The 13,558-nt window shown below is 46.1% G+C and overlaps 1 protein-coding gene across 1 annotated transcript in view; it reads left to right on the top strand.

Moving 5' to 3' along the window:
- Positions 1-13,558, top strand: part of CYFIP1 (cytoplasmic FMR1 interacting protein 1) — a 92,388-nt gene that overhangs the window by 77,442 nt on the left and 1,388 nt on the right. Inside the window, 6 exon segments of the mRNA XM_070231499.1 lie at positions 2,160-2,250; positions 4,278-4,408; positions 9,896-9,968; positions 10,510-10,604; positions 11,403-11,641; positions 12,117-12,264. Coding sequence (XP_070087600.1) covers positions 2,160-2,250; positions 4,278-4,408; positions 9,896-9,968; positions 10,510-10,604; positions 11,403-11,641; positions 12,117-12,264 — 777 coding nt within the window.

The following is a 13,558-nucleotide window of genomic DNA, read 5'->3' as shown; positions in this document are numbered from 1 at the left end:
TGATTGAAATGTCCCTTTCACAATAGTCACGAGACTGCTCTGTCAGCACAGCGATTGATGGACACAGCAGGTAGGTCTGCTGTCTCTGTGGACACAGCAGGGTGGCAGGTCTGTTGTGTCAAGCTGGGTGGTCACAGGTGAGCTGGGTGGTCAAAGGTGAGCATAGCAATCAGTTCCTAGCCTGAGGAAAGATGCTTATCCTTAAGAAAATGCCAATGTGGGGGAAGTTGCACCTTTATCTTAAGGCCGTTTGTTCTTGCCATAGTAAATGTTTAAAGCAGATATACAGTGCGTGCTCCATGGCCACCGCCAGGCCCTTTTTGAAAAAACAAAGTCAGGCCAAATTAGGTTTACAGCAAATGGCTTCCTCATATACTCCAATATATCCTATTGCTTGCCATTTCTATTTGTCAGTACCAAAATAGAGCCTTTCTTGTAAGAGAATATTATCCTTTATACGCATAGTCTCCCCTCAACTCCTTTTGTAAAGGACCACCGCTGTTGCCCAAAACTTGTAGGAAAAGACAGTGCTCTGGAGATGGAAGACAAAACAGAAACCAGGAGGGCACTATAGAAAGCCTTTGTGTTTCAGTTGGTGAGCATCTGGGAGGAGACAGTTCTGCGAAGACCCCTATTTTCATTTGTGAAATAGGAGTTTTCTTAAAACAAACATTTCAAAGAAACACTTATGCTGGGGCAAGTGGAGTCGAGCGTGTTGGCCACGAGGAGTCTGAGCTATTGATGGGGGAGGGCTGAGCAAGGGCAGAGGGGGCTCAGCTTTGAGGTGGTGGTATTGGCAGGATACCACTGCTGCTCAAAGGCTCCCGTTACCTTGAGAGAGCCAATTCCCACTTGTAGGGTGGACGGCATGTGCCCCTTTGCTGGGGGCTGGGGTGAAGTCGCAATGAAGGATTCAGATACTCGTCTGTCTAACTTCAGACTGAGGTGAGAAGTTAGTGCAGGAAAGTCTTTTATTTGTCCTTTTGAAAAGGGAGAGAGAGAATATTTGTAGGTTATCATGGATTTAGTTTTCTATGCATAATTTATTTCTGTTTTTAACTGAAAGAAAACTTTATAAAATCTCAATCTTTAATCTTTTTTTCCTTAATCATCTTTCTGTGACTGGGCCTCTTACCGCCCAAGAGGGGTTGTCTGCCTGCTGCAAGACATGCCAGTAGTCAAGAGGCAGGTGGTAGGAGAGAAAGGGTTTTATTACAGCTTGCTAGCAAGGAGAAAGGTGGCCGACTAATGTCCCAAAGAACCATCTTACAGAACAAGGACTACAGGCCAGTTATATATGGGGCTGGTCTCTGGGTTGGAGAGGCATCTGGTCTTTCTTAGTTCCTGACAGTTTTTTGTTTTAGTGGGTGTGCATCAGAGACTGGAGCAATGCCCTATACCCTGGTCTTTCAGTTGTCATTGACGGTGGCTATCAGCAGAGACTCTCTGCCCCAGGGTCATCAGATTCCTAAGGAACTCAAAAGAACTAAGTTATCAACTTATAGCAGCTGGGAGGGGCCATAAAATCTACACAACATGTCTGGATTAGTTAATCAGAGGTCATTCAAAGTTATATTATGGTTTCTTTTCTACAGTATGGCTTCGCTTATGTCAACTTTGTGTTGAGCCGGTATCAAGCCCATTTCTTTAATGTTCTTTATTGCCAAATATAGATTTTCATGTCTTTTCCATGATTCACATACTAGTCAAGAGGAAGCTTGAAGCAGAGTTTATGGCCACATAAGTAAAATAGCTATCCATCAGGAAGATGATACGATCATTAGCAGTGCAAAGCAAAAGCTGACAAAATTCTGAGAAGTTGACAAAATCTGCAACTGTGTAGGTCACGATCAAAAACCAATTAGAATACAGTCATGTGTTGCTTAACAATGTATCATTCTGAGAAATGTGTCAGGCCACTTGCCTCCTGAAAGGGGAGTTGTGTTTTAGAACATCATTTAGTCAGTTGTGTCAAGTCACCCTGGTGGAAGCTGCTTTCTTTTTGTGGATGGAATTTCCTTTCTCAGCCAAAGTGATTCTCAGTCCTGGGCATAACCAGATGTTTTACTAACAGACTCTTTCTCAGAAGTCCCCGTGCACTGCCCACAGCCTCCAGGACAGTGGCAGCCGGAGGCTCACACAGCCTGTCTCTCCCACAGCTGCAAGGCACGATCCTGCAGTATGTGAAGACGCTGATGGAGGTGATGCCCAAGATCTGCCGCCTGCCCCGGCATGAGTACGGCTCTCCCGGTGAGCATGGTGCCTCCCTGGGTATGGTGGGGAGGGCGAACGTCAGCCCTCAGGCCACAGTAAAGAGCGTTACTGACATGGATCTCACCCGCTTTCCCCGGGTGGGAGGAGGCAGGAGCCCATGCAGAGCTTGATTGTTTCCAGTAGAACAAACAGACCAGTCTGTCAGCTGGGGCAGGTGTGCCGAAGGTGTGTTGGAGTCACCGTTTTGGGGGGAGGAAGCTGTGGGAGAAGCCAATGCCTCTTAGTTGTCGACGGGTAACAGGGCTCTGAACCCTGTGCCCCTCAGCTCCCCCACAACACCAGGACCTTGAAGATCACCAACCCAGGGAGGGGCAGGAAGCTGACTACCCAGTCCAACTGCTCTGCTGGGCTTGACGGGACCAGGCCTCAAGGGCGCCCCATGAAGGCACTGCTTTCCCACAGTGCAGTCTGTCCCTCTGTAGGGCAGGCTTCCCTTCTGGAGCTGTGGGGCTCTAGGACAGATGGGCCGTTCAGGGTGCCAGGCCCATGTGCCTGACAGAAGCTGATTGGGGCTATCCAAATAAACAGCCTAATGATCCCAGAAGTATTGTTCAGGATAAAATTGGACCATGGGAGCCCTTGTCTCTTAGGAAAACTGCCTTTTGTCTCCTATCTTATAACACTTTCCTGAAAGGTGGACAGCTGTCTCATTAAGTGACTTGGGTCCACTCATGGTCACCAATGAGAGACGTTCTGATGAGTAGTCGGCTGGTATGGCTGAGCTCCCAGGTGGTGCCCAGTACCTGCACAGGGCTGTTCCTGTGTTTGAGGACATGGTGACACGACCCATTGAGCCACTGTGAAGGGAAATAACCATTGGTGTGGCCTTGCTTAGGAGAACTTAACTTCAATTCATTGTCAGAAAGTAGATGAGTAATGCCGGGAAAATAAAACTAGTGCTCATATCCTGACTAGAGATGGGAATTTTAAATGTTGAAGATGAAGCCATTTAGGCCAAATTCCAAGCTGGTCTAGGGCAGAGCTGTGGCCCGCAGGGCTGCTCGTCACATCTCTTGCCCACTGCCACCCGGTGTCAGCACAGAGGCTGGTATAGCCCAGGTACATGGGCATCACCTCGTGGGTAAAGCCATGTTGCTGACAGGTCACACTCATATGTGCCTGTTGGGGGATGACACACGTGAAGGAGTGTTTTTTCCCCTAGAGGGATGAGTTCACACCAAGGAATGTTGAGAACAGAGGTGTGGACATGGTGAGGAAGGGAGAGCCTCTCAGGCAGTCAGGGCAATTCGGGTCCTTGTGGAATGGCATTCAAGGCCCGACCTGTTGGGATGAGGGTTTGAAATCTGGTAGATCTCCCACTTTATTCTTCTCAGGGTTCTTCTGGCTATTCTAGGTCTTCTGCATGACCATATAAATTCTGGAGTCAGCTTGTGGATTTTTGACTGGGTCAGCATTGAAAGTATAGATCAAGTGAGGGAACATTGACTTTCTTTCCAGTCTTTATACCTTGTGTCTTTTCACGCCTTATTACAATGTCCAGGGCCTCGAGGACTATGGTGAAGATGCGTTGTCTTGCTCTGGAGCTCAGGGAGAAAGCTTGCAGGTTTCACCACTGAATAGGCTGTTAGCTGCAGGTTTTTTGTAGACATTGCTGATCAGATTGACTACATCCCTTTCTATGCCTGTGAAGGGATATTGAATTTTATCAAATATTGTTTCTGCCTCTGCTGGAGATGACAATGTGGTCTTTCTCATTTATTCTTGTAATGTGGTGCCTCCTTGGAAGATACAGCCTGACCAAGAAAGAAGCCCTGCAGCCGAGGCCCAGGGCCCAGGTGGTAGACAAACTACTGTTGCAGGGAAGATGTTGGGGTGAGGTGACTTGTGGTCATCTCCATAGCGGGCATGGTGGCAGTGTCAGAGAATGTTTTGTGGCTTGCAGAGGTCTCCTGGCTGTGAAGCCCAGGCTGAACCCTGTGCCCTGCTGAGGCTCAGCCCCTCCAACCTCTCCCAACCCCACCACTCACTCTCTGCCACTGCAGGCATCCTGGAGTTCTTCCACCACCAGTTGAAGGACATCGTTGAGTATGCAGAGCTGAAGACGGTGTGCTTCCAGAACCTGCGGGAGGTGGGCAACGCTGTCCTCTTCTGCCTGCTCATCGAGCAGAGCCTGGTGAGTGGGCAACCCGGCCCCACCCCATGCTGTGCTGAGTCACTCCCCACAGGTGACAGAAGGAGACATCTTTTAGAGGCTTGATTTATTGGGGTTATTCATGGGAGTAAGGGGAGTAAGTGTTGTAAAGCCCCATTCTTTTTTTGTGACTATCTAGATTAATTTGAATTTGTTTCTGACAATTGAAAAACAAAAATGCAGTGTAGCTCTTCATTGAAGAATGTTTTACCATGTGAGCGTTGTAAAAATGTTTTATTATGCATATTTGCTACATGTAAGGTATAAAGCACGGCTTCCATGAGAACTGTCTGCAGTGATGGAAAGTTCCATATCTGAGTCTGTGGAGCACTTGAAATGCAGCTCAGTGTGACTGAAAAACTGATTTTTAAATTTTCATTAGTTTACTTTTCAATAGCTACACGTGTCCCATGACTGCTGTGGTGGACAGCATAATAAAGTAGCAGCCCACCACCACTAAGCAATCGCATGGTGGGAGAGCCACTTTCTCCACTGATTGCCTCCTTGTGGTATCATTTGTGGCCGTCCCTCTGTCCCTTGTATATCATGTCACCTGGCAGTTGTGAATTGGAAAGCCTAGTGAGTGTAACAGAGAATCTCATTGGCCTTCTCTGCCTTTCCCTCATGACCAAGGAGGTGGGCATCTTCGTTTGTTGCTTGGTTCTTCCTGTTTTGTTAAATGCTCTATTTGTGTCTTTTGCCCATTTTTCTACAGCTTGTTTATAGAAGTTCTTTATATATCCTTTATGTATTACACATATTGCAAATACCTCTCCCTGTTTGTGGCTTATCTTTGCATCCCAATAGTGGTGATTCGTCAAAAACTGATACTCTTAATTTGAATGTAGTCTTTTTTTTTATGGTTAGCACTTGTATCTTTTTAAAGAAGTTCTTCCCTACCTAGGGATCATAAAGATATTCTTTTATCTTTTTATCTAAACGTTTTAAGTTTTGCTTTGTACATTTAAGTTTATAATCCTCCTGGAACTGGTTTTGTATGTGATGTGAGAAGTGGATGAAGTTTCTTTCTTTCCCTTTGGGTAACCAGCTGTCCTTCCTCCAGTGGCTGAAGGACTCCTCCTTTCCTGCTTATCTGCAGTGTCTCCCTCTCACCTACCTGCTTTCTGTGGTCTCTTTCTTGGCTTTCTGCCATGTCTCGTTGATCTACCTGTCTGTCCGTGGCATAATAACACATTGTCTTACTCATTATAGCTCTAACTTAAGTCTTGATACCTGATACCTGACAGGGCATGTTTTCTTACCTTCCTCTTCTTCAAGAGTGTGTTGCCTCTTCATGGATCTCTGCTCTGCTCTGAAAGTATGAGAACCGGCTTGCCAGTTGTATTGAAGAAGCATATTGGCATTCCAATAGGGATTGCATTGCATCTCTAGACCAGTTTGGGGAGATCTTTGCTATGTTGCTTCTTAAAGCAGTCTCTTGTCTTCAGGGCCCTGGCAAAGGCAGGGTCATGCTTTGCAGTGACGTGGGCCAGGGTGCCCAGCGCACAGTTCAGGCGTGGCAGTCAGACTGCCAGGCATCCAGGGGCTGAGCCACTGGACTGCCCACCTTACCCCCGCATACACAAAAAAGAAAACATGTTGGCTCATATGTCAGGGAATCCCAGGCCGGTGTGGACACATCCAGGAGCTGATAGCCTCCTGTCAGGGCCTGTGTCTTTTGGCTTCCCTTTGTGTTGCTGTGTTCCTAGGCAGACCCTTTCCATGTAGTGGTAAGGGGGTGACTCCCAGGCCCTCGTTGTCCCTACCACTCGAGACTCGGCATGGACCCTGAGTGAGCAGCCCGTCACGTGCTGCCCTCTCCCACAGCAGGAGTGATGGCAGGACCTGGAGAACCCACCAGAGTCACAGGGCAGGTCAGCAGTTCCCAAGAAGCAGGCAGGCTGACCGGACCAGTAAGCAGCCAGTGTTTAGGGCAGCCTCCTCCAGGAACGTGTTGGGGAGGACTGACTCTTTTACCTAAATATATGTAAATTTTTAACAGCCAGATAAATTAGGAAGAATTCCTTTAAATAGTAATCTCTCATCATGAATTTTAGCTATTTAATATAGGAAAATTTCCTTCAGGTGGCTTTTCCTGAATATACAACGTAAGGTGCAGTCTCTTTCGTCCACGTACATCTAAGCCTGAAGAGGCCTTTCAGTCACTGGCTTGGGTCAGGGTCGGGGAGTTTTACTGAAGGGGGACTGCCTTATAGAATTGATTTAGTCAGTGCCAGGGAACTGTTAGACGGCGGGTTTCTTTTCTGGTCCAGCTTCCCCTTTAGCAAATAAGATAAACTGTCAAAAGCTTTTCTTTACCAAAATAGAAGATGTCAAGGAGGCCTTGTATGAACATAAAATAATTACAGAACCACGGGGGTTTGAAGCTGAAGAAACAGTACTTGTCTCTCGTCAGCTCAAAGGAACAGTCTGTACTCACCGTCAGGGCAATGACCGGACATTTGTTGGCTTCAGGAAGGAGTGTGATGCTCTCTTAGAAACTTAGGCAAAGAGAAAATCTGGAACCAATGCGATCCGTGCCCACCCAGATTCTTAAATTATACCTGTTGCCTCTCGCACAAAATCCCTCTGAGAGTTGTCCAGCACTCTTCAAGGCTCACCACAGTCCTGTGGGAACTGGTGCCTCAGTGAAGGGCTCTTCTAGGTCTTGGGAGCTTGGTAAGTGCCCGGTCTCCGGCGCCCAGCTGACACGGATCCCCGGTGTCTTCCTTCTGAGACCAAGGCCTGTGTCTCAAGTCTTTGCCTCTGGACTTAGCTCCATTTAGTGACAAGCACAGTGCTGGCTACCTGGGAAAGAGGCTGTAAATGGTGGTCACTTGATCTTAAAGCAAACCTCGGCTAAGGAGTGGATGGATGTTTCTCGAACAATGAATAAAAGTGAATGAAAAGGGCAATCTACAATGCAGTTGAGTGCAGTTTTGTTTTCACTGCAGATTCCTCGGCCCATGCTTGAGGGCTCTTGTGAGCACCATGTGTGGTTTTTGTGGACAGGGTAGCCGTGCCTTGCAGGAATGCCTTTGGCCCCTCCTTCTCCCACCCTCTGCTCCCTGTCGCCCCTTTGCCTCTGCCTTCTCTGGCCCCTCCTGTCAGCGCACCTTGTAGAGGTGGTGAGAAGCTACTCCTTCTGTGTTGGACGAGTCTGCTTCCAGGCCCAGCACCAGATTAGAGTTTTGTGGTGTTGCTTTTGTCCTTTTGGAAATAAGGGGTGATGTTTTCCAATAGGTTTGCCAGGGTGGGGCTCTCCAAGTTGGAAGACGGCATGGCTCCTCTGACTGCATCTCAGATGGTTATGCCCAAGTCCTATCCAACCCAGGGGTAGATGTCTTCTTGGTGGTTATTTTGATCTCTCCAAAGAAGGTGGTAATAAAGTATGTTTTGGCATCTGCATAGGCTCCCACTATTGTAAATGAAGATATTAAGAGAAAATGTGCCCTTCAACTTGTCACAACATTAGAAAAGTAGGGTAACCGTCACCCACTTGCTGAGGGCACCAAGTGTGTGGGTGGGGCCCCAGGGGTCCTGTCCAGTGAGGCCATGCAGTGGTGGCTCCGGCTGGCACCAGTATTTGATTCAGTAGTGAAAAATGTTGATCTTATTCTGAATCTGTGCATTGGATAGATAAATCTTCTAGCTTTGTGAAAGACTCCCTAAAACCAACCTAAATGTTTTGGTAATGTAGCTTTTTTTAGCTTGTGCATGTTAATAAACTTTTTGTTTTAGAATAGTTCTAGATTGCTTGTTTTTAATGCTGTTCTCACACTTTTTTCCTGGTTTGGTTTAGGGGCAAAGATTTGAACTCAGTGACAGTGGTACCTGGAAGCAGCACAGATGGCCAGTCAGCCCCTTTGGGGTGGTGTTGCCAGGTGGCAGGCCCTTTACCACCTGCAGAATTCCCCCCGTGTGGCTCTGCCCCAGCCTTCCCACCAGCAGCTCTCTTCCCTTATTGAAGTCTCCCTTCCTCAGTCCATTGGCCTGGCCACTTTCTTGTGTCAGTCACCTTCCAGCTGCCCTCCTACCGTCTGTGGGTGCAGCCAGTCCAATCGCCCTTCTCCACCTTGCTTTTGTCACTTGATAGTAAATACATCCTGGAGACCCCTCCACATTAGTAAGTGGTGACATTCCTCATCCTTTTTATAGCTGCGTAGTATTCCACTAACATCACCTCCTTTTATGTGTTTATATAGTGTGCGGTCCCCATCTGATCCTTTCCCTTGTTTTAGTTTGTCCCTTTCTCCTCCCCCCACACCTCCTTGACCTGCCCAGGGGAGGTGCTCCTGTTTGCACTCGCCCGGAGGTGGCTTCTATTACATATATCCTACATGAAGGGCTCAAGCACTGCTTCTGGCCTTAGAAACAGAAGACAGGGTGTGGAGGGGTCAGTCTCCGTCTGGAAGGTCCTGGTGGAGCAGGTGGCGGCTGACTAGCTGCTTCACTCTGTTTATGTTAAGTGACAATGAGACACTCAATGAGTGTAAAAACTCTTCCTCTTCTTGATGTTAGCTTTGGCATCATCTTTAGGGAGATCCTCAGAAGGAAAAATCTCATCAGTCAGTATATGTCTTAAGTTTCTGATAACCATTTCTTTGTTTAATAATTTGCTTTATTACTATGGAATCATAAGATTTCAGGCTGGGTATAGAGTAGGGGACACAAGAGCCCATTCTCCTTTCCTGCCTCTCCGTGGTGAAGGTACCACAATCCAAGGGGCCTTCCTTGAGGTATAAGAGCCCTCAGACTCTGGAAGGATGCCCTGTTCTAGACCATCTTTGGGCTCATGGTGGGGTTTTAGGAATTCTGCAACCCCTGATGTTGAAGTAAATTTTCTCTCCACATTGCATTATTCTGGAGAACGAGCCTTGTATAGTGTAGGGTTTTATACCTCGTTAAAGGAGTTTTTGATCCAGCTACAGGTTCAGGGCAACTGTCCAGAACTTTGTTTGGGGCTCTGAGGGGAATGAGTAAATGCTGCGTACAAAAGCGATGCTGCCCCTTTGTTTCCGCCGCCTGCACTGTTTGCAGAGGAAGCGCCCTTCTTCCTGTCTCTGCCGTAGTGTCTTGTTATAAACTCTGGTTCTTAAGGGGCTGGTCTCAAACTTGCGGGTAGGGCTGCCAGACTGATAAATCCTGGAAAACAAAGGCCACATTCAATGTTGGATTTTACTTATGTCTACATTTAATTAAAAGTAAATAAAATTAAAAATTCCGTTTTTCAGGTGCACTAGCCACATTCCATGTACTTAATACGCACATGTGCCTGGCAGCTGCCGTAATGGACAGCACAGATGTAGAACATTTCCATCATCCCAAAGAGTTCTGTTGCATGATGCTGCTTCCAGTGTTTATTTTACATTAAATGGCAAAGATGTACCTTGTTTTCAGCACCAGATTTGTCTGTCCGTGTTTATGGTGAGAGAAACTTCCTGATGGAACCTTCTCTTTCTTTCTCAGTCTTTAGAAGAAGTATGTGACCTGTTGCATGCAGCACCCTTTCAGAACATTCTCCCAAGAGTCCACGTGAAAGGTGAGCCTGTGTCCCTCTGACTAGGGACTCTAGACTGTCCTTTGCAGAGGTGACCATGGTCTGTGTGGCCAGAGAACGCAAGGCCACTTTTGTTTGAGTTTGCCATCTGTTGAGTCATAACTGGGGGTAATTGGTAGTGTAACGTAGTTAAACGAGTATTGAATAACTGGAATATTTAGGGCTGAAATGATATGTCTTGGATGTGCTTCCAGATAGCATGGGACTGGGGTGTTGAGTATGAAACAAGTGGCGTGAGTTGATAATCATTGCAGCAGATGGCACAGAGGGTTCATTGTACTAGTCTCTCCTTTTGATCACTTTTGTAATTTCCAGTAAGTTTTAAAAAGTGAATATTGAACAGAAAAGCAATTCTGTCGGTTTGAATTAAAATTCAGATGAGCCAGTTCTGTGAAAGAATTTCCAGAGAATCTGTATGATGCTAACTTAAAAATCTGTCATTTATTTTTTTCTGACAAAATTAACCTTTTGCAATTGTTTTTCATACAAAGGAACAGAGTATAAAATATTTTTTCCACTGCAGAGGGGGAGAGACTTGATGCCAAAATGAAAAGACTAGAATCAAAATATGCCCCGCTGCATCTCGTCCCTCTGATTGAGAGACTGGGGACCCCTCAGGTAATGTGTGCAGTGACAGCTGTCTCTGTTGCAAGCTGGGCGTCCACACCAGGTCATCGGGGGGTTGGGGCTGGAGAGCACAGGCTGTAGGTGAAACCCAGACAGAAGTCATCATGAGCTGAGGGGCCTACTCAGGCCTCAGTGTCTCGGGGGGGTTTCCTAACGAGACCTCGGCACAGGTGGTTGGGAAGTTTGAATGAGCTAATACATACGTAAAAGGGCTTAGAACATCACCTGGCATGTAAGATGTAAACAATGTCACTGGTTTTTGTTGTCCATCCTTTCATGAAGAAGGCTTTTCATAGGTTTTTAAGAACAGAAGAGAGTGGGAGTCTCTGAGATAGGAGGCAAGGTATCAGGGTAGAGTCCCATGATTCTATAGCATTTTAAGCTAGATCAAGGTTTCTCAGTCTTAGCACTGTCGCCACTTTGGCCTACATAATTCTTTGTTATGGAGAGTGTCCTATGAACTCTAGGATGGTTAGCAGTATCCCCAGCCTCTACCCACTAGATGCCACTAGACCCACCCTAAGCTATGACAAACAAAAATGTCTCCACATATTGCCACATGTCCTCGAGGCAAAACCACTCCCGTTTGAGAACAGCTTGACTGTGACATATGTTTAATCTTGTAAGACATATAGGTAAGAGCTGACATATTTTCTTTGTTGGTGCTTATTTCTAAAAGTCCTCTTCTGCGAGCTAAGATAGTTTCCAGTAAGTCAGATCAAAACGAGAGTAGTTTGGTTTCAGCACTCTGCCTCCTGTTGTGGCCTCAATATTCTGTCCTTCCTACAGCAAATTGCAATTGCAAGAGAGGGGGACTTGCTGACAAAGGAGCGTCTCTGCTGTGGCCTGTCTATGTTTGAAGTCATCCTGACTCGGATCCGGACCTTTCTGGATGACCCCATCTGGCGTGGGCCTCTGCCCAGCAATGGAGTCATGCATGTGGATGAGTGTGTTGAGTTTCACAGACTGTGGAGCGCCATGCAGTTTGTCTACTGCATTCCCGTCGGAACACACGAGTTTACGGTCGAGTAAGTGTGTGCTCAGTGGACAGGGAGGTGGGAACAATGGAAGCTGGCCATGGGCTAACACAGAAGACCGCATTCCTCTAGAAATAGACTAGAAATCTGCTGAGCTGCTATAAAGCCACTTATGTGGAAGATCTTACTTGATGCCCAGAAGGTGACTCAGGGCTAGGCTTTTGGGAGTCTCTGAACCCGTGAAAACTTATGCAAGTCAGGTGGGCATTTTTCTAGATATGGGATCCAGTTTTCCTGAAGTCATTCTTCATGGAGGGTCCACGATCTAAAAGAAGTTTAGGAGACAGTGTGCCAGAACGCAGAAGAGGTGTTTACCAAAAACAGGGACCCACCACCTGCTGCTCAGCATTCCCTTCTTGGCCTGTTCCCAGCAGATGACTTGGTCATTGACATCTGGGACAGACTCATGAAAGACTTCATAATTTTTTATTGATCACCCCGTCTACTCACTGCTTCTTGTTTCCAGGCAGTGTTTTGGTGATGGGCTCCACTGGGCTGGCTGTATGATCATTGTACTTCTTGGGCAACAGCGGCGCTTTGCTGTACTGGATTTCTGCTACCATCTACTTAAAGTCCAGAAACATGATGGCAAAGATGAGATTATCAAAAACGTGGTATGTGGAAGTGTCACCAAAAAAGCATACTTTGTTTATTAAAAGTTTTTCTGGGAGTGTTGTTTATCCCAGTACATAAGTTTTGTTTTCATTTCTAAAATGAATCTAAATATAATCGCTAAGTAAAGTAGCTTAGAAGTTAGAATACTAATTGTTCCATTTTCCTTCTCTTTCAAGGAACTTAGATCTACTTGATATTATAGAGCCTTATAGGATCAGCCTTTTCAGATTATTGGCATACTATTCCAGTCTTCTGGCTTCGTTTGTTGTAGTCAAAGTGTGTTTTTTATACACTAACTAATACACTATTATATTAGTTTTTCTATTGCCCTTGTAACAAATTACCACAGATGTAGTGGTTTAAAACAACATCCATTATCATCTCACAGTTCTCTCTGTCAGAAGTCTGGGTACAGCATGGCTCAGTTGGGTCCTCTGTGTACAGTCTAACAAGGCCCAAATCAGTGTGTCTGTAGGGCTGGATGCTCCTGGAGCCTGAGGATGAATCTGCTTCCAGGCTCATTTGGGTGGTTGGCTGGATTTAGTTCCTTGCAGTTGGAGGACTGAGGTGCCCTTTTGCTTGATAGCTGTTTAGCCCACATCCCTTCTCATGCTTTCTACGTGGCCCCCCTCCTGCCAAGGCAAGTCAAGTCCCTCTCACACTTCCCATCTTTCAATTTTCCTTTCTGCCACATCTCTCCTGCCTCCGGCTGGAGGAAGTTCTCTGCTCATATGATTAGATTGGGTCCACCTGGATAATCCAGGGTTCTCTCTCTGTAACCTTAACTACGTGGCAGAGTCCCTTTTGCCAAAGAACATGTTCACAGGTTCCAAGTATTGAGACATGGACATCTTTGAGAGGCCACTCTTTACCTCCTACACCTCCATTTCCTTGACTCCCTCAACCGTACCTGGAGTACTTTCTTCTCTTAACTAATTTACTTCAGCTCTGTGTTTACTGTTTTTACTTTGGAAAATCATTAGTTTATATTTAAAAGTTCAGTTTGGTTCTTCTTCATATCTTCGTGGTAATTGATCATTTTATCTTCATTGAATTTTTTCCATTTTTTATTTCTTTACACATTTCATGTATTTTATATTCTATATCTTTTAGTTCTAGTATCTGAGGCCTTGAGAGGTATCTAAAACTATGAAATGTTTCCTTGTGTGTTGGATTTTTTGTCAGCTCTTGTTTGAACTTAATTTGGATTGCTTTTCTCCCAAGATTTTCATTTGCTTCTCATCTCCAAGGGCTGTTACCAACTAGGGACCACTTTAGCCTAATTATAGGGTC

This window comes from Equus caballus, chromosome 1 (genome assembly GCF_041296265.1).
Source record: "Equus caballus isolate H_3958 breed thoroughbred chromosome 1, TB-T2T, whole genome shotgun sequence".
NCBI classification, from domain to species: domain Eukaryota; kingdom Metazoa; phylum Chordata; class Mammalia; order Perissodactyla; family Equidae; genus Equus; species Equus caballus.
The sequence above is the reverse complement of the archived record's forward strand: the minus strand, read 5'-3'. Positions and strand labels throughout refer to the sequence as shown.